This window comes from Oncorhynchus clarkii, chromosome 13 (genome assembly GCF_045791955.1).
Source record: "Oncorhynchus clarkii lewisi isolate Uvic-CL-2024 chromosome 13, UVic_Ocla_1.0, whole genome shotgun sequence".
NCBI classification, from domain to species: domain Eukaryota; kingdom Metazoa; phylum Chordata; class Actinopteri; order Salmoniformes; family Salmonidae; genus Oncorhynchus; species Oncorhynchus clarkii.
The window spans coordinates 61,292,304-61,316,106 of NC_092159.1; the positions used below are offsets into that span (position 1 = coordinate 61,292,304).

General features: G+C 46.3%; 1 protein-coding gene across 2 annotated transcripts in view; it reads left to right on the forward strand.

The window, feature by feature from the left end:
- The window catches only part of LOC139424096 (cdc42 effector protein 4-like), a 34,438-nt gene extending 11,583 nt beyond the window's left edge, over nucleotides 1–22,855 (forward strand). The window contains exons 1-2 of one of the 2 annotated variants that reach the window (XM_071175792.1): nucleotides 375–472; nucleotides 20,580–22,855. In XM_071175792.1, the coding sequence (XP_071031893.1) occupies nucleotides 20,768–21,877 (1,110 nt within the window). In that variant the 5' untranslated portion in view covers nucleotides 375–472; nucleotides 20,580–20,767 and the 3' untranslated portion in view covers nucleotides 21,878–22,855. Of the gene's footprint in view, nucleotides 1–374; nucleotides 473–20,579 lie in introns of those variants that run through there. The other variant, XM_071175791.1, reaches the window with a different exon arrangement.
- The last annotated feature ends 948 nt before the right edge of the window (nucleotides 22,856–23,803 follow it).

The window sequence follows — 23,803 nt, forward strand, 5'->3', positions numbered from 1 at the left end:
GCCTGCTAGGAGTCCGGCACGGCCCAGCAGCCTGCTAGGAGTCCGGCACGGCCCAGCAGCCTGCTAAGTTACTTGGTGCAGTAAAGACCGACATCTAGCAGAGACCAACTGTCTGGTGAATTACAGGCACTACTGGCAAATCTCTGAATAGTGTAATATAACCCAGGTCACTGATTTCTGGAAACTTCCAATGTCATCAGTAGCTAGAGGAGACTACTGTAAAAGATTGAAGAAGACTATTCTAGTCTGTTCTTATTCCCAGGTCTTATGTCCAACAGTCTGGGGAATGACTGGGATAAGAGGCAGATCTCTGAAGAAACCCAGTCTGGTTAACCCATGCCTGTGTAGAATGAACATCTAGAACAAGCCTGCCTAGCCGCCATAGCCGGTCGCTGTTTCCAGGTCTTGTGGATTGGGCCATATGCGACCCCCCCCCCATGCCCTCAGGTCATCCTGTCATCACTCTATCCAGGTCAGTAGTTTTTATTGGCTCCAGAGACTGACTGTCCAGACTGACTGAGTGCCACTGCCCAGCTTCAGCCACCTTCTCTGGGGTTGAATGGGCTGCATGGTGGGGGAGGGGGATACCACCTTCTCTGGGGTTGGATGGGCTGCATGGTGAGGGTTGGGGGTTATCACTCTTCTCTAGAATGGAGCTGGGCTGTTAGTAATGTAGAGTTCTGTAATCTGAAGGGTCAGTAAACTCCCTCTAATGGAGCTGGGCTGTTAGTTATGTAGAGTTCTGTAATCTGAAGGGTCAGTAACTCCCTCTAATGGAGCTGGGCTGTTAGTAATGTAGAGTTCTATAATCTGAAGGGTCAGTAAACTCCCTCTAATGAAGCTGGGCTGTTAGTAATGTAGAGTTCTGTAATCTGAAGGGTCAGTAACTCCCTCTAATGGAGCTGGGCTGTTAGTAATGTAGAGTTCTATAATCTGAAGGGTCAGTAAACTCCCTCTAATGAAGCTGGGCTGTTAGTAATGTAGAGTTCTATAATCTGAAGGGTCAGTAAACTCCCTCTAATGGAGCTGGGCTGTTAGTAATGTAGAGTTCTGTAATCTGAAGGGCCAGTAACTCCCTCTAATGGAGCTGGGCTGTTAGTAATGTAGAGATCTGAAGGGTCAGTAACTCCCTCTAATGGAGCTGGGCTGTTAGTAATGTAGAGTTCTGTAATCTAAAGGGTCAGTAAACTCCCTCTAATGAAGCTGGGCTGTTAGTAATGTAGAGTTCTGTAATCTGATGGGTCAGTAAACTCCCTCTAATGGAGCTGGGCTGTTAGTAATGTAGAGTTCTGTAATCTGATGGGTCAGTAAACTCCCTCTAATGGAGCTGGGCTGTTAGTAATGTAGAGTTCTGTAATCTGATGGGTCAGTAAACTCCCTCTAATGGAGCTGGGCTGTTAGTAATGTAGAGTTCTGTAATCTGAAGGGTCAGTAAACTCCCTCTAATGGAGCTGGGCTGTTAGTAATGTAGAGTTCTGTAATCTGAAGGGTCAGTAAACTCCCTCTAATGGAGCTGAGCTGTTAGTAATGTAGAGATCTGAAGGGTTAGTAAACTCCCTCTAATGGAGCTGGGCTGTTAGTAATGTAGAGTTCTGTAATCTGAAGGGTCAGTAAACTCCCTCTAATGGAGCTGGGCTGTTAGTAATGTAGAGATCTGAAGGGTTAGTAAACTCCCTCTAATGGAGCTGGGCTGTTAGTAATGTAGAGTTCTGTAATCTGAAGAAGTGGATGAGGTATTCAGTAGAGGGTTGACACTCACAGTGTTATTTATGAATGGAGATTAGTGAATGTTTCTCCTCATAACTCAGGTTACAGCTCCCACAGCAACTGTTACTGCTGTCATTTCCTCACAGTGTGTGTGTGTGTGTGTGTGTGATGGAATAACTTATTTTAGTAGCTACAGTACAACTCCACAGCATTTGTCTTTCAACTCAATCAAGCCAAGTGTGTTTTGCCTCTAATTAACTCTGATTGAAGTGGAGGAAATCTGTATGTTTTAGAGGAAGCTGAACGTTAAAGCCTCGTGGAACCCACTCGTTGCCTTTCTCATGATTCCTTCGTTTTCAGGGTTTTCTCTCCCCATAATGTTGGGTCTTAATGAACCAGAAATATACCACAGTCAGTAACCTATATGTAACCTATAAACACCTAACATTTAGAGTGCACGTCCCCAATGGCACTCTGTTTCCTGTATAGTGATGGGCCCTATGGGCTCTGGTCAAAAGAAGTGCACTACATAGGGAATAGGGTGCCCTTTGGGAAGCAGACAAAGTTAACACGGCGTTTCCATGGCGTTCCCAGGGTAAGAATACTGTTGGGAAAACCCTCTGGAATTCCACAATGTCTTCCTGACCAGATGTCACATGATGAGGAAAAGAGGAACATATTTAGGGATGGATTGGTGTGTGTGTGTGTGTGTGTGTGAAGGCTGTTGGTGAGTCACCGTGGGAACTCGGGGGTCACTGCTTGGGAATTGACTTTTCAAACACGTTTACAACGCACACACACACCCACACACACACACATGCTCTTTGACAAAATGCAACATCCATGTCACGTGAGTCAGAACACAGAGAACACAGAGAACACAGAACACAGAGAAGATAAACAGCTGGGGTGTCTGTACTATAATGGACATTCATAGATTGCAGTGTTCTGTCATCACTGTACTAAAGTATTCATTCTCCCCGATGGGATTTAAATACTTGAATATCACGTAGTCTGTATGTTGCAAACCATATTTCACAATGTTCAGAGAGAGAGGTAGAGCGAGAGAGATAATGAGAAAGATTGAAAAGGGTGGAGAGAGACATTCAGTCTAAACATTGCCTTCCTCCCACACCCCAACACACTCAGCACGACCCTGACCTTTGACCCAAAAGTGAATTATGGGGCCTGAGCTAGCAGGATGTCATAGAGATGAACCATGCATAACATGCTGTGGGTGCTGTGAAACATCTCAACTGATGATCTGACATTCAACACACACAGTCTTGTACAGCTAGCCACATGTAGAGGGAGGGGTCTTGGTCTTTGCAAATTGTGGTTAGAACCCTTTCGCAAAAGTGTATTATAGAATGGCATTTGCTTATGAATGATTGGCCTTCCCTTGCTAGTAGTAGCTAGCCGGCAGCCCGACTAGCTGGCTTTAGCCTGGGTAAAAACATGACAAGCTTGCTAGCCTTTTAAAATCAAATCAAATTGCATTAGTCACATGTGCCGAATACAACAGGTGTAGTAGACCTTACAGTGAAATGCTTACTTACGAACCCTAACCAACAATGCCGTTTCAAAAAATACAGATAAGAGATAAAAGTAACAAGTAATTAAAGAGCAGAAGTGAAATAACGACAGCGAGACTATATACCGGGGTGTACCGGTACAGAGTCAATGTGCAGGCTATATACAGGTGGTACTGGTACAGAGTCAATGTGGAGGCTATATACAGGGGGGTACCGGTACAGAGTCAATGTGGAGGCTATATACAGGTGGTACTGGTACAGAGTCAATGTGGAGGCTATATACAGGGGGGTACCGGTACAGAGTCAATGTGCAGGCTATATACAGGTGGTACTGGTACAGAGTCAATGTGGAGGCTATATACAGGGGGGTACCGGTACAGAGTCAATGTGCAGGGGGGTACCGGTACAGAGTCAATGTGCAGGCTATATACAGGGGGGTACCGGTACAGAGTCAACGTGCAGGCTATATACAGAGGGGTACCGGTACAGAGTCAATGTGCAGGCTATATACAGGGGGGTACCGGTACAGAGTCAATGTGCAGGCTATATACAGGGGGGTACCGGTACAGAGTCAACGTGCAGGCTATATACAGGGGGGTACCGGTACAGAGTCAACGTGCAGGCTATATACAGGGGGGTACCGGTACAGAGTCAATGTGCAGGCTATATACAGGGGGGTACCGGTACAGAGTCAACGTGCAGGCTATATACAGGGGGGTACCGGTACAGAGTCAACGTGCAGGCTATATACAGGGGGGTACCGGTACAGAGTCAATGTGGAGGCTATATACAGGTGGTACTGGTACAGAGTCAACGTGCAGGCTATATACAGGGGGGTACCGGTACAGAGTCAATGTGGAGGCTATATACAGGGGGGTACCGGTACAGAGTCAATGTGGAGGCTATATACAGGGGGGTACCGGTACAGAGTCAATGTGGAGGCTATATACAGGTGGTACTGGTACAGAGTCAACGTGCAGGCTATATACAGGGGGGTACCGGTACAGAGTCAATGTGGAGGCTATATACAGGGGGTACCGGTACAGAGTCAATGTGCAGGCTATATACAGGGGGGTACCGGTACAGAGTCAATGTGCAGGCTATATACAGGGGGGTACCGGTACAGAGTCAATGGTTATTTGAGGTAGTACAAACTACCTGTTTTATTAAAGTAACTATGCATAGATGACGACAGAGTAGCAGCGGTGTAAAAGATGGGGGGGGGGGGGCACTGCAAGTAGTCTGGGGAGCCATGTGATTAGATGTTCAGGAGTCTTAAGGCTTGGGGGTAGAAGCTGTTTAGACTTGGCGCTCCGGTAACGCTTGCTGTGCGTTAGCAGAGAGAACAGTCTATGACTAGGGTGGCTGGAGTCTTTGACCATTTTTAGGGCCTTCCTCTGACACCACCTGGTATAGAGGTCTTGGGTGACAGGAAGCTTGGCCTCGGTGATGTACTGGGCCGTTCGCACTACCCTCCTTGCGGTCGGAAGCCGAGCAGTTGCCATACCAGGCAGTGATGCAACCTGCTCTCAATGGTGCAGCTGTAAGACCTTTTTGAGGATCTGAGGACCCATGCCAAATATTTTCAGTCTCCTAAGGGGGAATAGGTTTTGTTGTGCCCTCTTCACAACTGTCTTGGTGTGCTTGGACCATGTTAATTTTTTGGTGATGTGGACACCAAGGAACTTGACGCTCTCAACCTGCTCCACTGCAGCCCCGTCGATGAGGTTGATATTTTGGCACCACACGGCCAGGTCTCTGACCTCCTCCTCCTCTGACCTCCGTCTCATCGCTGTTGGTGATCAGGCCTACCACTTGTCTCATCGGCAAATGTAATGATGGTGTTGGAGTCATGCCTGGCCGTGCAGTCATGATTGAACAGGGAGTACATGAAGGGACTGAGCACCTGATGGGCCCCTGTGTTGAGGATCAGCGTGGCAGATGTGTTACCCTTACCACCTGGGGGCAGCCCGTCAGAAAGTCCAGGATCCAGTTGCTGAGGGAGGTGTTTTGTCCCAGGGTCCTTAGCTTATCCAGTTACTGAGGGAGGTGTTTAGTCCCAGGGTCCTTAGCTTATTGATGAGCTTTGTGGGCACTATGGTGTTGAGCACTGAGCTGTAGTCAATGAATAATACTGTGGTGACAACGTCCTCGATGCACTTATTGTTAAAGCCAGTGACTGATGTGGTGTACTCCTCAATGCCATCGGAAGAATCCCAGAACATATTCCAGTCTGTGATAGCAAAACAGTCCTGTAGCTTAGCATCTGCTTCATCTGACCACTTTTTTATAGATCTAGTCACTGGTGCTTCCTGCTTTAATTTTTGCTTGTAAGCAGGAATCGGGAGGATAGAATTATGGTCAGATTTGCCAAATGGAGGGCGAGGGAGAGCTGTGTGTGTGAAGTATAGGTGGTCCAGAATTGTTTTCCCTCTGGTTGCACATTTAACAGGTAATATGCTGATAGAAATTAGGTAAAACTGATTTAAGTTTCACTGCATTAAAGTCTCCGGCCACTAGGAGCGCTGCCTCTGGATGAGCGTTTTCTTGTTTACTTATGGAAGAATACAGCTCATTCAGTGCTGTCTTAGTGCCAGCCTCTGACTGTGGTGGTATGTAAACAACTACAAAGAACACAGATGAAAACTCATTCAGTAGGTAGTGTGGTCTACAGCTTATCATGAGAAACTCTACCTCAGGCGAGCAATAGCTCGAGACTTCCTTAGATATCGTGCACCAGCTGTTATTTACAAAAATACATAGTCCACCGCCCCTTGTCTTACCATATGCCGCTGTTCTATCCTGCCGTTACATCGTATAACCAGCCAGCTGTATGTTGACGTTCAGCCACGACTCCGTGAAGCATAAGATGTTGCAGTTTTTGATGTCCAGTTGGTAGTTTAATCTTCCCAATAACTCGTCAATTTTATTGTCCAAAGATTGCATGTTTGCTATCAGAATGGAGCGAAGTGGGTGTTTATCAGATCGCCTGCGACTTCTCAGAAGGCAGCCGGACCTTCGGCACCTCTTTCTCCGCCTCCTCTTCACGCAGATCACGGGGATTGGGGCCTGTTCCTGAGGAAGCAGCATATCCTTCGTGTCGGGCTCGTCAGAGTCGTGAAAGGAAAAAGAAGATTCTGCCAGTCCGTGGTGAATCGCAGTCTAGAAAATATTTTTGGTCATAAGAGACGGTAGTGGCAACATTATGTACAAAATAAGTAAGTACATTTTTTTAATTTTTTATATTACCTTTATTTAACTAGGCAAGTCAGTTGAGAACAAATTCTTATTTTCAATGACGGCCTAGGAACAGTGGGTTAACTGCCTGTTCAAGGGAAGAACAACAGATTTGTACCTTGTCAGCTCGGGGATTTGAACTTGCAACCTTTCGGTACTAGTCCAACGCTCTAACCACTAGGTTACGTTCTTGTTGTTTGGTTTACTGTTTGAACATTCACTGAGATTATATTTGGTTATTAATTCAAAATAGGCTTATTTGATGAATAGCCTATATATATACTGTATAGATCAGATCAAGGAATGAAGCGACCACTTCCCCCACGTCTGTGGAAGGCCTGATACGCGTGTCAAAATGTAGTAAGAAAGTCAGTCGAATGGAGCGTATTACAAGGAGCCGCCCCTTTTTTGTGACAAAAAAAAAACAATTTCGTAATCCTCAGACTTGAGTTTGCGTAGAGCGTGTAGTAAACTTACCATCTGGGTCCCCATGTCGGGTGCCATTAAGGCAGAGCGTGCTTGAGGCCTGAAGGGTGGAGTGGAGGGAGAGCGAGAGGAAGGGAGAGTGGGGGCATAGATGGAGATGGAGAGTGTGCTTGAGGCCTGAGAGGAGGAGTAGAGGGAGGGAGGGCTTGTGGGAGCAGAGGGAGGGAGGGCTTGTGGGAGCAGAGGGAGGCCTTTCTTAGTTTCTTTCCAATGGACTACTACATCTTTCATGTACTAGTTGCTTTCCTGTCAGATCATCATCATGCCACCCAGAAGCAGTGTCTCATAAATATACAGCTCTCTTTGTCTGGCTTTGAATTATTCCTGCTTCCATTTTCTTTCCATACAAGCATTCAGTGGAGGATGCTGGGTAACAACAAACATGTTTGGGTATGTATCCGCTGCAGCCCCTGTGTTTGTGTGTTTTAGACCAGCCTATCAACAGAAACGTCACTTGTCATGGAAACTAAAACGTACTTTTATTTACTCACTACAGCTAGACGGATGTTGTTCCATAACATGGCTGGTGTTATTAGATCAAGCTATTCGGCTGCCAACCTATGTGCAGTCGGTGTCATAATGGATTTCTCTGACATCAGGAAACTACTGATATACTTTCACTATATTAGTCAGGATTTGTCACATGCTGTACAGTGTGGACCAAGAAAAGCGGGTCAATGTGAAGTGGGTATCTTATCTAATGTATTACTTGTGGTGAATAATCAGTGCAGTGTTTCTCAGTCTTTTCTAAACCAGGGTCCGGCAAGCGATGGCTTTTCACTGCTCAAAGGACTTCTTGTAAGAAAGAGGACTTCTTGTAAGAAAGAGGACTTCTTGTAAGAAAGAGGACTTCTTGTAAGAAAGAGGACTTCTTGTAAGAAAGAGGACTTCTTGTAAGAAAGAGGACTTCTTGTAAGAAAGAGGGCGTCTTGCGTCGATCGGGAAGAGGGCGTCTTGCGTCGATCGGGAAGAGGGCGTCTTGCGTCGATCGGGAAGAGGGCGTCTTGCGTCGATCGGGAAGAGGGCGTCTTGCGTCGATCGGGAAGAGGGCGTCTTGCGTTGATCAGGAAGCGAACTTTGTTGATGAATTAGCCGGTACCCTAGTGGTTAGAGCAGTAACCTGAAGGTTGCAAGATCGAATCCCCGAGCCGACAAGGTAAAAATATGTCATTCTGCCCCTGAACAAGGCAGTTAACCCACTGTTCCTAGGCCATCTTAACTGACTTGCCTAGTTAAATAAAGGTAAAATAAAAAAATATAAAATAAAAAAATTTGTGGGATACACATAAGGGATTCTAAGTCTTGTGGCATATTTTAGTTAACCTTTCCTTCTGCATGCACAGTGCATTCTTCCATCACATGTACTTCTGGTTCTCAAGATCTTGCACACTAATGAGATGCTATTGAGCCCACACTACTACACTGTCTGACCCAAGGACTACATGCTTTCTGGTAAGTTTTGATTACAATACTGGGTGGGGTGAATATATTTTATGACATTATTTTTTTTGTTAACTTGTAAATAGTAGCCTATAGCATACTGTGTTTAAATCATTTCTAACTTGTTAACAATTTCTGCTAGTTAGTTTTTGCTACCATGTGGGTTTTAGCTTGCTTGAGCCTGTTAACTGAGGAGTGTTAATTCACCTCTTTCCATACATGTTAAATGTTTTACATTTTATCTTACAAAGGAGTTGTTTTAATTTAACTACTTAACAATTTATCTGTACATGGAATTGTGTGGAATTGTGACGAGTTATTAGGAAGATTAAACTACCATCTGGACAAATACTGTGCCAAATCATATGTGAAGAATACAACAAAGATGCAGAATCATCTGGCCAAGTGCATAAAGTTCCCCCAGGGCTCACAACCTCTGACAAAAGTTCCTCTACTTCTATTCGAGATGAAAATGATGAATCAGACTCCTTATCGATAGCAACAGCTCATGGTCCAGACACAAGGGACAACAGACACACCGATCTCTACATTGCATATGAGCTGAAGGCAGTCATCAATGACCTTGGACCACAGAAGGAGTTTGCACTGGTGACCGACAATGCTGCGAACATGAAGGCTGCTTGGTCTAAAGTGGAGGAGTCCTACCCTCACATCACACCCATTGGCTGTGCTGCTCATGCATTGAATCTGCTCCTCAAGGAAATCATGACACTGAAAACAATGGATACACTCTACAAGAGAGCCAAGGAAATGGTTAGGTATGTGAAGGGTCATCAAGTTATAGCAGCAATCTACCACACCAAGCAAAGTGAGAAGAATAAGAGCACCACATTGAAGCTGCCCAGCAACACCTGTTGGGGTGGTGTTGTCATTATGTTTGACGGTCTTCTGGAGGGGAAGGAGTCTCTCCAAGAAATGGCCGTGTCACAGTCTGCCAATATGGACAGCCCCATCAAGAGGATCCTCCTGGATGATGTATTTTGGGAGAGAGTGGTAAGCAGCCTGAAACTCCTGAAACTTATAGCAGTAACCATTGCACGGATTGAGGGAGACAATGTCATCCTGTCTGATGTTCGGACTCCTCTTGCAGATGTAAGAGAAGAAATACATACTGCCCTGCCCACTTCACTGTTGCTCCAAGCAGAGGAAACAGCAGTTCTGAAATACATCAAAAAGCGTGAAGACTTCTGCCTGAAGACCATACACGCCACAGCGTACATGTTGGACCCCAACTATGCTGGCAAGAGCATCCTGTCTGGTGCAGAGATCAACAAGGCCTATGGTGTCATCAATACCGTGTCTTGCCACCTTGACGTGGATGAGGACAAGGTTCTTGGCATTCTGGTGAAGTACACTTCCAAGCAAGGGCTTTGTGATGGAGATGCAATATGGCAGTCGTGCCAACATGTCAGCCACCAGGAGGAAGGGACTTTGTGGATATGAGGCTCTTTCCTGTTGACTATATCATTCTCCAAATCTCACCAACATCAGCTGCCTCGGAGCTCAGCTGGTCCTTGTTTGGGAACACACACACCAAGGCACGCAACAGGCTGACCAATACAAGGGTTGAAAAATTGGTGGCCATCCGGGCAATTTTGAGGCATTTTGAGCCTGACAACGAGCCATCCTCAACAAGGTTGGAAAGTGACAGTGAAGTCCGATGTTCAAGAGGTGGACATTGAGGTGGTCCAGGGAGAAGACATGGAAGCCCGAGAGGAAGACAACCAAAGCTTTAGTTTCTAGACTATAATTTTACAGATGTATGTTGAAAACATTTTAGGGAGATGCATTGGATCATTCAATATTCCCTTTCTTTGGTTGTTCAGTGAAATCATCCCATGTGAAGAGTCAACTCATTTAATTAAAGTTCAATTCGTAACTAAATTCTGATTTTTTTTTGTATTTTTTTCTATGGAAGTATTTAATCATTTGCTATTATGTCTTATGAGGTAAAAGGTTTGTCTCCATATGATATGGTAAATATATTCAATGCAAATAAACATATTTTTAAATGGTATAAATATTAACTTGCATATTTTTCAGTTAATTTCCATGTATTCCAGTTAATTCCCATGTATTCCCGTTATCTCCCACGGAACATTTCCACCTCTGAATATTCCTCAAAATGTGCAACCCTAGGTGTAGACCAGGGAGAGGACATGTGGTGTAGACCAGGGAGAGGACATGTGGTGTAGACCAGGGAGAGGACATGTGGTGTAGACCCAGGGAGAGAACATGTGGTGTAGACCAGGGAGAGGACATGTGGTGTCGACCAGGGAGAGGACATGTGGTGTAGACCAGGGAGAGGACATGTGGTGTAGACTAGGGAGAGGACATGTGGTGTAGACCAGGGAGAGGACATGTGGTGTAGACCAGGGAGAGGACATGTGGTGTAGACCAGGGAGAGGACATGTGGTGTAGACCAGGGAGAGGACATGTGGTGTAGACCAGGGAGAGGACATGTGGTGTAGACCAGGGAGAGGACATGTGGTGTAGACCAGGGAGAGGACATGTGGTGCAGACCAGGGAGAGGACATGTGGTGCTGACCAGGGAGAGGACATGTGGTGCTGACCAGGGAGAGGACATGTGGTGCTGACCAGGGAGAGGACATGTGGTGCTGACCAGGGAGAGGACATGTGGTGCTGACCAGGGAGAGGACATGTGGTGCTGACCAGGGAGAGGACATGTGGTGCTGACCAGGGAGAGGACATGTGGTGCTGACCAGGGAGAGGACATGTGGTGCTGACCAGGGAGAGGACATGTGGTGCTGACCAGGGAGAGGACATGTGGTGCAGACCAGGGAGAGGACATGTGGTGCAGACCAGGGAGAGGACATGTGGTGCAGACCAGGGAGAGGACATGTGGTGCAGACCAGGGAGAGGACATGTGGTGCAGACCAGGGAGAGGACATGTGGTGCAGACCAGGGAGAGGACATGTGGTGCAGACCAGGGAGAGGACATGTGGTGCAGACCAGGGAGAGGACATGTGGTGCAGACCAGGGAGAGGACATGTGGTGCAGACCAGGGAGAGGACATGTGGTGCAGACCAGGGAGAGGACATGTGGTGCAGACCAGGGAGAGGACATGTGGTGCAGACCAGGGAGAGGACATGTGGTGCTGACCAGGGAGAGGACATGTGGTGCTGACCAGGGAGAGGACATGTGGTGCTGACCAGGGAGAGGACATGTGGTGCTGACCAGGGAGAGGACATGTGGTGCAGACCAGGGAGAGGACATGTGGTGCAGACCAGGGAGAGGACATGTGGTGCAGATGCCTCTGCAATGTACACACACACACACACACATGCACGCTTGATGCCTCTGCAGCCCTCAGACATTCACACAGACAGGAAGTAGTGTCGTCCGCTTGCCTTGCAGGGGGGGGGGGGGGGGGGGGGTTGGTAACCACGGAGACAGAAGCAGCAAGAGTGTGGTTGCCGTGGAGACAACAGCAGGTGAGGGCATTATAAACAGGAAGTGGATTGAGGCTGTGCCTCGACTGGCAGAGGGGCGGAGCCTCGGAGAGAGAGCGAGAATGAGGTCGACGGCTCTGCTGGGCTGAACACTGCTGCCTGCTACCAGGAAACCTCGGCAGTCAAAATCTGTGGTTTCCCCCCCCCACCACCACCACCCATTCTCAACCGAGACTTTCTAAATGTGTTATGAGAGCAGAGCTAGGAGGAGAGAGATCTGGAAGGAGTGATGAGTGGAGGACACAAAGGAAGAGACAGCTGCGTCATCAGATCAGATACAGGGATTGTCAGTGGAGCAGGTCAGTACATGGGTGATGGGTTGACGCAGTGGAGCAGGTCAGTACATGGGTGATGGGTTGACGTAGTGGAGCAGGTCAGTACATGGGTGAATGGTTGAGGCAGTGGAGCAGGTCAGTACATAGGTGATGTGTTGGGGCAGGTCAGTACATGGGTGATGGATTGACGTAGTGGAGCAGGTCAGTACATGGGTGATGGGTTGAAGCAGTGGAGCAGGTCGGTACATGGGTGATGGGTTGAAGCAGTGGAGCAGGTCAGTACATGGGTGATGGGTTGAGGCAGTGGAGCAGGTCAGTACATGGGTGATGGGTTGAGGCAGTGGAGCAGGTCAGTACATGGGTGATGGGTTGAGGCAGTGGAGCAGGTCAGTACATGGGTGATGGGTTGAGGCAGTGGAGCAGGTCAGTACATGGGCGATGGGTTGAGGCAGTGGAGCAGGTCAGTTCATGGGTGATGGGTTGAGGCAGTGGAGCAGGTCAGTTCATGGGTGATGGGTTGAGGCAGTGGAGCAGGTCAGTCATGGGTGATGGGTTGAGGCAGTGGAGCAGGTCAGTACATGGGTGATGGGTTGAGGCAGTGGAGCAGGTCAGTTCATGGGTGATGGGTTGAGGCAGTATTTATATACTATGTATGGTCTGTGTGTGGTACACATTGATTTGTAGGGACTCTTATTAGGATGAGCTTTCAGCATTGCATGTTGCATCATTTTCATGTGTGACTATGTTTCCTGGTTGACTTTCACAGCGGCCTGGGGGTGACCTATAGCAGCGGCCTGGGGGTGACCTATAGCAGCGGCCTGGGGGTGACCTATAGCAGCGGCCTGGGGGTGACCTATAGCAGCGGCCTGGGGTGACCTATAGCAGAGGCCTGGGGTGACTATAGGGGTGAGGTCAGGGCAGTAGAAGAGTCTGGTCTGAACACTGCAGGTCATAACAGTGTTGCGGTAATGTGCGTTGTCAGTTCAGCTGCCTGTCAGGACTCATCTCTCTCTCCTGGAGGAATGCTCTGAGTACACACACACACACACACACACACACACACACACACACACACACACACACACACACACACACACACTCCTACTGCATCACCTGCCTTCCCTAGCTGAAGGGCATAGTTATGTTTGTTGATCTGGTCTGTTCACTAAAAGCAGCATGGCTCTATATCAGCCTGATCTGGTCTGTTCCCTATAAGCAGCATGGCTCTATATCAGCCTGATCTGGTCTGTTCACTATAAGCAGCATGGCCTCTATATCAGCCTGATCTGGTCTGTTCACTATAAGCAGCATGGCCTCTATATCAGCCTGATCTGGTCTGTTCACTATAAGCAGCATGGCCTCTATATCAGCCTGATCTGGTCTGTTCACTATAAGCAGCATGGCCTCTATATCAGCCTGATCTGGTCTGTTCACTATAAGCAGCATGGCCTCTATATCAGCCTGATCTGGTCTGTTCACTATAAGCAGCATGGCCTCTATATCAGCCTGATCTGGTCTGTTCACTAAAAGCAGCATGGCCTCTATATCAGCCTGATCTGGTCTGTTCACTATAAGCAGCATGGCCTCTATATCAGCCTGATCTGGTCTGTTCACTATAAGCAGCATGGCCTCTATATCAGCCTGATCTGGTCTGTTCACTAAAAGCAGCATGGCCTCTATATCAGCCTGATCTGGTCTGTTCACTATAAGCAGCATGGCCTCTATATCAGCCTGATCTGGTCTGTTCACTATAAGCAGCATGGCCTCTATATCAGCCTGATCTGGTCTGTTCACTAAAAGCAGCATGGCTCTATATCAGCCTGATCTGGTCTGTTCACTAAAAGCAGCATGGCCTCTATATCAGCCTGATCTGGTCTGTTCACTATAAGCAGCATGGCCTCTATATCAGCCTGATCTGGTCTGTTCACTAAAAGCAGCATGGCTCTATATCAGCCTGATCTGGTCTGTTCACTAAAAGCAGCATGGCTCTATATCAGCCTGATCTGGTCTGTTCACTATAAGCAGCATGGCTCTATATCAGCCTGATCTGGTCTGTTCACTAAAAGCAGCATGGCCTCTATATCAGCCTGATCTGGTCTGTTCACTAAAAGCAGCATGGCTCTATATCAGCCTGATCTGGTCTGTTCACTATAAGCAGCATGGCTCTATATCAGCCTGATCTGGTCTGTTCACTAAAAGCAGCATGGCCTCTATATCAGCCTGATCTGGTCTGTTCACTATAAGCAGCATGGCTCTATATCAGCCTGATCTGGTCTGTTCACTAAAAGCAGCATGGCTCTATATCAGCCTGATCTGGTCTGTTCACTATAAGCAGCATGGCATCTATATCAGCCTTATCTGGTCTGTTCACTAAAAGCAGCATGGCTCTATATCAGCCTGATCTGGTCTGTTCACTAAAAGCAGCATGGCTCTATATCAGCCTGATCTGGTCTGTTCACTAAAAGCAGCATGGCCTCTATATCAGCCTGATCTGGTCTGTTCACTATAAGCAGCATGGCCTCTATATCAGCCTGATCTGGTCTGTTCACTAAAAGCAGCATGGCTCTATATCAGCCTGATCTGGTCTGTTCACTATAAGCAGCATGGCATCTATATCAGCCTGATCTGGTCTGTTCACTAAAAGCAGCATGGCTCTATATCAGCCTGATCTGGTCTGTTCACTATAAGCAGCATGGCATCTATATCAGCCTGATCTGGTCTGTTCACTATAAGCAGCATGGCCTCTATATCAGCCTGATCTGGTCTGTTCACTAAAAGCAGCATGGCCTCTATATCAGCCTGATCTGGTCTGTTCACTATAAGCAGCATGGCCTCTATATCAGACTGATCTGGTCTGTTCACTATAAGCAGCATGGCCTCTATATCAGCCTGATCTGGTCTGTTCACTATAAGCAGCATGGCCTCTATATCAGCCTGATCTGGTCTGTTCACTATAAGCAGCATGGCCTCTATATCAGCCTGATCTGGTCTGTTCACTAAAAGCAGCATGGCTCTATATCAGCCTGATCTGGTCTGTTCACTAAAAGCAGCATGGCTCTATATCAGCCTGATCTGGTCTGTTCACTATAAGCAGCATGGCCTCTATCAGCCTGATCTGGTCTGTTCACTATAAGCAGCATGGCCTCTATATCAGCCTCATCTGGTCTGTTCCCTCTGGTCAAGGCTTTTTCTCACTGGTTACATCACTATAGTGTCAAAAAAGATGACAAGACCCGCAAATGCCTTGTTCATCTTGCCCGGGCAGAGACTGAAGTGGGAGCTTGTTTTTCCCAGTTATTTTTACATTTTGATCACTCCTACATGAATAATCATTCTTTTTTTCCCTTTTTTAAAAAAAGCATTGTATCCCAGTGGATGGTCGGTCTGTGGCCGTGACTGTCTGTGAGTGGTTGCATTTCTCCAACCTTATCCCTTGACTGTTTACAGGAACAATGGTGAGGTGTTTGCTCTGTCCCTGTACTATAGATTGCCCTTTAACCTTTGTAGCCTTCTGCCTGGTGTGTTTAACTTGTCTAAAGTATGGTATCTTTATAGCTATTTTTTTATTTGTATATTTTTTTCTTCTAGTTGAGTATATTATTTATATTGCTTTGTCTTGTCGTGTGTGTGTAAAACTTAACAAACAGAGTTTAAATAAAAAATAAAAAAAAAGATGACAAGGACAGTTTCCTGTTTTAAAGTAAAAGTAGGGATGTTTTGTTTCCCCCTCTGGCCGAGGCTATGTTTCACTGTTTACACTACATTATGCTACTGTTGTGTCTACAACGATGACGAGGACATTTTCAAAGTCAAAATAGAACATTGATCTTCTTCCACCATTAAGTACTATTAGAAGACCGTTGGCAACAGTTTGGCTCTTTCTCTCTGGGTTCATATGACTGGTCTGGGGTTTAACAGTTTGGCTCTTTCTCTCTGGGTTCATATGACTGGTCTGGGGTTTAACAGTTTGGCTCTTTCTCTCTGGGTTCATATGACTGGTCTGGGGTTTAACAGTTTGGCTCTTTCTCTCTGGGTTCATATATGACTGGTCTGGGGTTTAACAGTTTGGCTCTTTCTCTCTGGGTTCATATATGACTGGTCTGGGGTTTAACAGTTTGGCTCTTTCTCTCTGGGTTCATATATGACTGGTCTGGGGTTTAACAGTTTGGCTCTTTCTCTCTGGGTTCATATAGGCCTGGTCTGGGGTTTAACAGTTTGGCTCTTTCTCTCTGGGTTCATATAGGACTGGTCTGGGGTTTAACAGTTTGGCTCTTTCTCTCTGGGTTCATATAGGCCTGGTCTGGGGTTTAACAGTTTGGCTCTTTCTCTCTGGGTTCATATAGGACTGGTCTGGGGTTTAACAGTTTGGCTCTTTCTCTCTGGGTTCATATAGGCCTGGTCTGGGGTTTAACAGTTTGGCTCTTTCTCTCTGGGTTCATATAGGCCTGGTCTGGGGTTTAACAGTTTGGCTCTTTCTCTCTGGGTTCATATAGGACTGGTCTGGGGTTTAACAGTTTGGCTCTTTCTCTCTGGGTTCATATAGGACTGGTCTGGGGTTTAACAGTTTGGCTCTTTCTCTCTGGGTTCATATGACTGGTCTGGGGTTTAACAGTTTGGCTCTTTCTCTCTGGGTTCATATAGGCCTGGTCTGGGGTTTAACAGTTTGGCTCTTTCTCTCTGGGTTCATATAGGACTGGTCTGGGGTTTAACAGTTTGGCTCTTTCTCTCTGGGTTCATATAGGACTGGTCTGGGGTTTAACAGTTTGGCTCTTTCTCTCTGGGTTCATATGACTGGTCTGGGGTTTAACAGTTTGGCTCTTTCTCTCTGGGTTCATATAGGCCTGGTCTGGGGTTTAACAGTTTGGCTCTTTCTCTCTGTGTACATATAGGCCTGGTCTGGGGTTTAACAGTTTGGCTCTTTCTCTCTGGGTTCATATGACTGGTCTGGGGTTTAACAGTTTGGCTCTTTCTCTCTGTGTACATATAGGCCTGGTCTGGGGTTTAACAGTTTGGCTCTTTCTCTCTGGGTTCATATAGGCCTGGTCTGGGGTTTAACAGTTTGGCTCTTTCTCTCTGTGTACATATAGGCCTGGTCTGGGGTTTAACAGTTTGGCTCTTTCTCTCTGGGTTCATATAGGACTGGTCTGGGGTTTAACAGTTTGGCTCTTTCTCTCTGGGTTCATATAGGCCTGGTCTGGGGTTTAACAGTTTGGCTCTTTCTCTCTGGGTTCATATAGGCCTGGTCTGGGGTTTAACAGTTTGGCTCTTTCTCTCTGGGTTCATATAGGACTGTGTGTGATGTATGGTACAACATGCTGTTTGTCGTGTACTATACGTTGTTATGGTTTACGACAGTGTGCTGCTTTACGGATCAATGGCTTGTCAGAATGAGTGGCACATGTCATTAAACGGCAGAGTGATGTACAATGTGAAACTGTGCAGATGTGCGTTCTTTGACAGCTAAGCTAGATATAACACTGTGGTCTGGGGTTTAACAGTTTGGCTCTTTCTGTGTGTTCACAAAGGCCTGGTCTGGGGTTTAACAGTTTGGCTTTTCTAGTCCAGTCTCCTGATGCATCCCAAACACCCCTCTATAATGTAGCAGTGGTACAGTCCTGTCCCCTGCTGCACCACCAGGTGCCAGAGAGAAATCCCTCCATGTCAGTCAGACAGACAGGAACACAGAGACAGTTCAATCAGTAATACGGCGGCAGGGTAGCCTAGTGGTTAGAGCGTAGGGCTAGTAACCGTAAGGTTGCAAGTTCGAATCCCCGAGCTGTCGTTCTGCCACTGAACAAGGCAGTTAACCCACTGTTCCTAGGCCGTCATTGAAATAATTTGTTCTTAACTGACTTGCCTAGTTAAATAAAGGTACAATAAAAAATATACAGTAATATTGTTAATCAGTAATACAGTAAAATTGTTCAATCAGTAATACAGTAAAATTGTTGTCTAGGGTTTAACAGTCTGTGTTCATATAGTACTGTGGTCTGGGGTTTAACAGTTTGGCCCCTTCTGTGTTCATATAGTACTGTGGTCTGGGGTTTAACAGTTTGGCCCTTTCTGTGTTCATATAGTACTGTGGTCTGGGGTTTAACAGTTTGGCCCTTTCTGTGTTCATATAGTACGGTGGTCTGGGGTTTAACAGTTTGGCCCTTTCTGTGTTCATATAGTACTGTGGTCTGGGGTTTAACAGTTTGGCCCTTTCTGTGTTCATATAGTACTGTGGTCTGGGGTTTAACAGTTTGGCCCTTTCTGTGTTCATATAGTACTGTGGTCTGGGGTATTGAACCTCAATTTCAATGCATGGTGACAGTATACTCCCCTACAGTTCAATGTCATTTTCAATGCACTTTAAAAAAAAACATGGATGTGCCCCAAATATACCCTATAATAGTACACTTCTTTTGTGCAGAGCCCAATGGGCCCTGGTCTAAAGTAGTGCACTATGTAGGGAATAGGGTGCCATAGTGCACTACTTTAAGTTAGTAGCCTAAACTATCCTCCCGGATGGGTTCTGTTCCACTGCAGCACGGCTATCAGGATTACTGATTGAACTGTCTTTGTTTGTGTTCCTGTCTGTCTGACTGTCTGACTCTCTGGCATCAGGATACTGGGCTGTGCCACTGGTCCATTATAAAGGGGTGTTTGGGATGCATCAGGAGACTGGACTGTACCACTGGTCCATTATAAAGGGGTGTTTGGGATGCATCAGGAGACTGGACTGTACCACTGGTCCATTATAAAGGGGTGTTTGGCATGCATCAGGAGATTGTACTAGAGGTTAACCGATTGTGATTTTTCAACACCGATACCGATTGGAGGACCGAAAAACACCGATATTGATTTAATTTGACGATTTTTATATATTTTTTATATATATTTGTAATAATGAAAATTACAAAATTACTGAATGAACAATGAACCTTTTTATTTGAACTTAATAAAATACATCAATAAAATCTATTTAGCCTCAAATAAATAATGAAACATGTTCAATTTGGTTTAAATAATGCAAAAACAAAGTGTTGGAGAAGAAAGTAAAAGTGCAATATGTGCCATGTAAGACAGCTAACGTTTAAGTTCCTTGCTCAGAACATGAGAACATATGAAAGTTGGTGGTTCAATATTCCCAGTTATTCAATATTTCCAGTTAAGAAGTTTTAGGTTGTAGTTATTATAGGACTATTTCTCTCTATACCATTTGTATTTCATATACCTTTGACTATTGGATGTTCTTATAGGCTCTTCAGTATTTCCAGCCTAATCTCAGGAGTTGATAGGCTTGAAGTCATAAACAGTGCTGTGCATCCCAGCATTGCTAAGAGCTGCTGGCAAACCAGGAAAGTGCTGTTTGAATGAATGCTTACGAGTCTGCGGCTTCCTACCACCGCTCAGTCAGACGACTCTATCAAATCATAGACTTAATGATACTATAATTAATAACTTAATTATAATAAACACAGAAATATGAGCCATAGTTTCCTGAATTTGACCATATTCATTCATTTCGAAAACAAAATGTTTATTCTTCCAGTGAAATACGGAACCATTCTGTATTTTATCGAACAGGTGGCAACCAAATTAGTTCAGTTTGTAACGAGCAAGGCAGTCCAAACTGTTGCATATACCCTGACTCTGCCTGTACTGAACGCAAGAGAAGTTCCCTTGTTATTATTGCCTGCTAACATGAATTTATTTTATCTAAATATGCAGGTTTTAAAAAATATACTTCTGTGTATTGATTTTAAGAAAGGCATTGATGTTTATAGTGAGGTACATTTGTGCAAAGATTGTTTTTTCGGCAATGCGCTTTTGTTAAATTATCACCCATTTAGCGAAGTTGAAGTAGACTGATTCGATGATAAATTAACAGGCACCGCACTGATTATATGCAACACAGGACAAGCTAGTTAAACTAGTGATATCATAAACTATGTGTAGTTAACTAGTGATTATGTTAAGATTGTTTTTTTATAAGATCTGTTTAATGCTAGCTAGCAACTTACCTTGGCTCCTTGCAGCCACAAGGTCCTTTTGACTCTACACTCACGTAACAGGTGATCAGCCTGCCACACAGTTTCCTCGTGGATTGCAATGTAATCGGTGTCCAAAAACGCTGATTAACGATTGTTATGAAAACTTAAAATCGTCCCTAATTAATCGGCCGACTTCTAGACTGTACCACTGGTCAATTATAGAGGGGTGTTTGGGATGCATCAGGAGACTGGACTGGACTGGACCACTGGTCCATTATAAAGTGGTGTCAGATCAGAGTTTGTTTTTATCAAAAACACGTTGTTATCCACTCTTGTTTCAGAGCAATGATACGATGACATGGTATGAAACAATGTCTTGTCATGATCATATATATCTAATGTTGTTTTCCCCTCCTTTCTTTTCAGATTGAGCCACCCTGGAACTGAAGACATGTGTTATTGTTTCTGGGGACTGCAATGAGTGTGACACGGATCTACCTTGAAGACTTCCCAAAGAGAGAGATCTGTCCTTCTGGGATCCTGACTGACTGACTGTGTGTGTCTGTGTGACAGACTCTGTGAGTGTCCGAGGTGTGTGACCTCAACCAGCAACCATGCCCATCCTAAAGCAGCTGGTATCTGGTTCGTCCCAGACCAAACAGCGCCGCTCCCGGATGGACCTGACCCGGGAGATGATCAGCGCTCCCCTGGGGGACTTCCGCCACACCATGCACGTGGGTCGCAGCGGGGACGCCTTCGGGGACACCTCTTTCCTCTCCACCCACTCCGGGGAGGCCCCCCACCAGGCCGAACCCCAGGCCCATCCCCACTCCCCCCGCCCGGGGCTTTTATCCAGAACCTTCCGCAGCAGCAAACGCTCCCAGTCCGTCACCAGAGTGGACCAGAGAGACTGCTCGCTAGCGCCACCCGGTGGCTCGCCCACCTTCGTGAAGAACGCCATGTCTCTCCCCTTCCTCAATGATGAAAACGGTGACCATGTTGATGGAGGACACAGGGTGCCGAAGAGCCTCTCGTCCAGCCCACTGAAACAACTGAATGAGCAGGATGGAGGTGGAGGTACCAGGCCGTCTAATGGGGCCGCTGCTGGGGCCCGATCTCTGGAGCTGGATGAGAGGAGCTTTGGGGAGCTGACTGACCTGCCAAGCCCCAGCCGCGGGTACTACGGAGGAGGGATGAAGCACGCTGTGTCGGTCATGTCGTTCCACATCGACCTGGGGCCCTCCATGTTGGGGGACATCCTGGGGGTGATGGAGAAGGAGGATGATGATCTGGGATACGAGGAGGGGAAGAGCAGTGAGGGACGGGCCTCTCCTACACTACTCCTGGGGAGGGAGGTGGGAGGAGAGGAGGAGGGAGAAGAAGAGGAACCGGAAGCTGAGCTACTGCAGCTGCAGGAGGAGGCGGTCCCTGTACCTGTGAGTCCAACCAGCTCTGTAGAACCTGAGGTGGGAGAGGACGAGGGTGCACCCTACACCCCAGAGTACACCCCAGAGCCCCGCCCTAAACACCTGCAGCACCGATTAGATACCTGTTCTGTGTCCAGCTCCGCCTCTGGCTCCGCCCACGTGGAGCAGGAGAAACCAGACGGACAGCTCCACGGGGGAGATACAAACAGCGCCACTTTCAGCGCACCACCTGAGGAAGAGGAGCTGGGAAAGTTTTCTTCCTTCTTGGAGGACGAGGATGATGAGATCCGTGTATGAAACGAGACGTACAAGCTCAAACCATATATGGAGCGGATGAGTGTGGATTAATACAGATGGATAGATTCTATACTGAGTGGATATGGATGAGTACAGATGGATAGATTCTATACTGAGTGGATATGGATTAATACAGATGGATAGATTCTATACTGAGTGGATATGGATTAATACAGATGGATAGATTCTATACTGAGTGGATATGGATGAGTACAGATGGATAGATTCTATACTGAGTGGATATGGATTAATACAGATGGATAGATTCTATACTGAGTGGATATGGATTAATACAGATGGATAGATTCTATACTGAGTGGATATGGATGAGTACAGATGGATAGATTCTATACTGAGTGGATATGGATGAGTACAGATGGATAGATTCTATACTGAGTGGATATGGATGAGTACAGATGGATATGGATGAGTACAGATGGATAGATTCTATACTGAGTGGATATTGATGAGTACAGATGGATAGATTCTATACTGAGTGGACATGGATGAGTACAGATGGATAGATTCTATACTGAGTGGATATGGATGAGTACAGATGGATAGATTCTATACTGAGTGGATATGGATGAGTACAGATGGATAGATTCTATACTGAGTGGATATGGATGAGTACAGATGGATAGATTCTATACTGAATGGATATGGATGAGTACAGATGGATAGATTCAGTACTGAGTGGATATGGATGAGTACAGATGGATAGATTCAGTACTGTATAAAGTCAACTCTATAAAGCCCCACATCACAACAGAGACGTATAGACTGGATGGCTTACATGGGGCTGTGGACGACGTGTTGAGTTGATACAGGAATGAATTAATTACTACTGTGGATGAAACTACTCTATAAAGGCCCATATTATGACAGAGATGTACAGTCTATACTGGGTGGATATGGATCACAGTGCAGTAGCAGTACCTCCTCTGGTAGTGTGGATGATGTGTTTATACAACAACAAACTAAGATTGTGGATGAAACTGTACTCTGTCTAGTCTGGATAGAAGGGTTGTAGTACAGCAGCACCTCTGTCTAGTCTGGATAGAAGGGTTGTAGTACAGCAGCACCTCTGTCTAGTCTGGATAGAAGGGTTGTAGTACAGCACCTCCTCTGTCTAGTCTGGATAGAAGGGTTGTAGTACAGCACCTCCTCTGTCTAGTCTGGATAGAAGGGTTGTAGTACAGCAGCACCTCTGTCTAGTCTGGATAGAAGGGTTGTAGTACAGCACCTCCTCTGTCTAGTCTGGATAGAAGGGTTGTAGTACAGCACCTCCTCTGTCTAGTCTGGATAGAAGGGTTGTAGTACAGCACCTCCTCTGTCTAGTCTGGATAGAAGGGTTGTAGTACAGCACCTCCTCTGTCTAGTCTGGATAGAAGGGTTGTAGTACAGCGCCTCCTCTGTCTAGTCTGGATAGAAGGGTTGTAGTACAGCACCTCCTCTGTCTAGTCTGGATAGAAGGGTTGTAGTACAGCGCCTCCTCTGTCTAGTCTGGATAGAAGGGTTGTAGTACAGCACCTCCTCTGTCTAGTCTGGATAGAAGGGTTGTAGTACAGCACCTCCTCTGTCTAGTCTGGATAGAAGGGTTGTAGTACAGCACTTCCTCTGGTAGTGTGGATAGAAGGGTTGTAGTACAGCACTTCCTCTGGTAGTGTGGATAGAAGGGTTGTAGTACAGCACCTCCTGTCTAGTCTGGATAGAAGGGTTGTAGTACAGCACCTCCTCTGTCTAGTCTGGATAGAAGGGTTGTAGTACAGCACCTCCTCTGTCTAGTCTGGATAGAAGGGTTGTAGTACAGCACTTCCTCTGGTAGTGTGGATGACGTGTTGAATTAAATAGAAGAAGAAACTGCTCCCTCTGTCCTTCCTGTGAGAATACAAACATCTGGACTTAGTCATGTGGACTGGGATC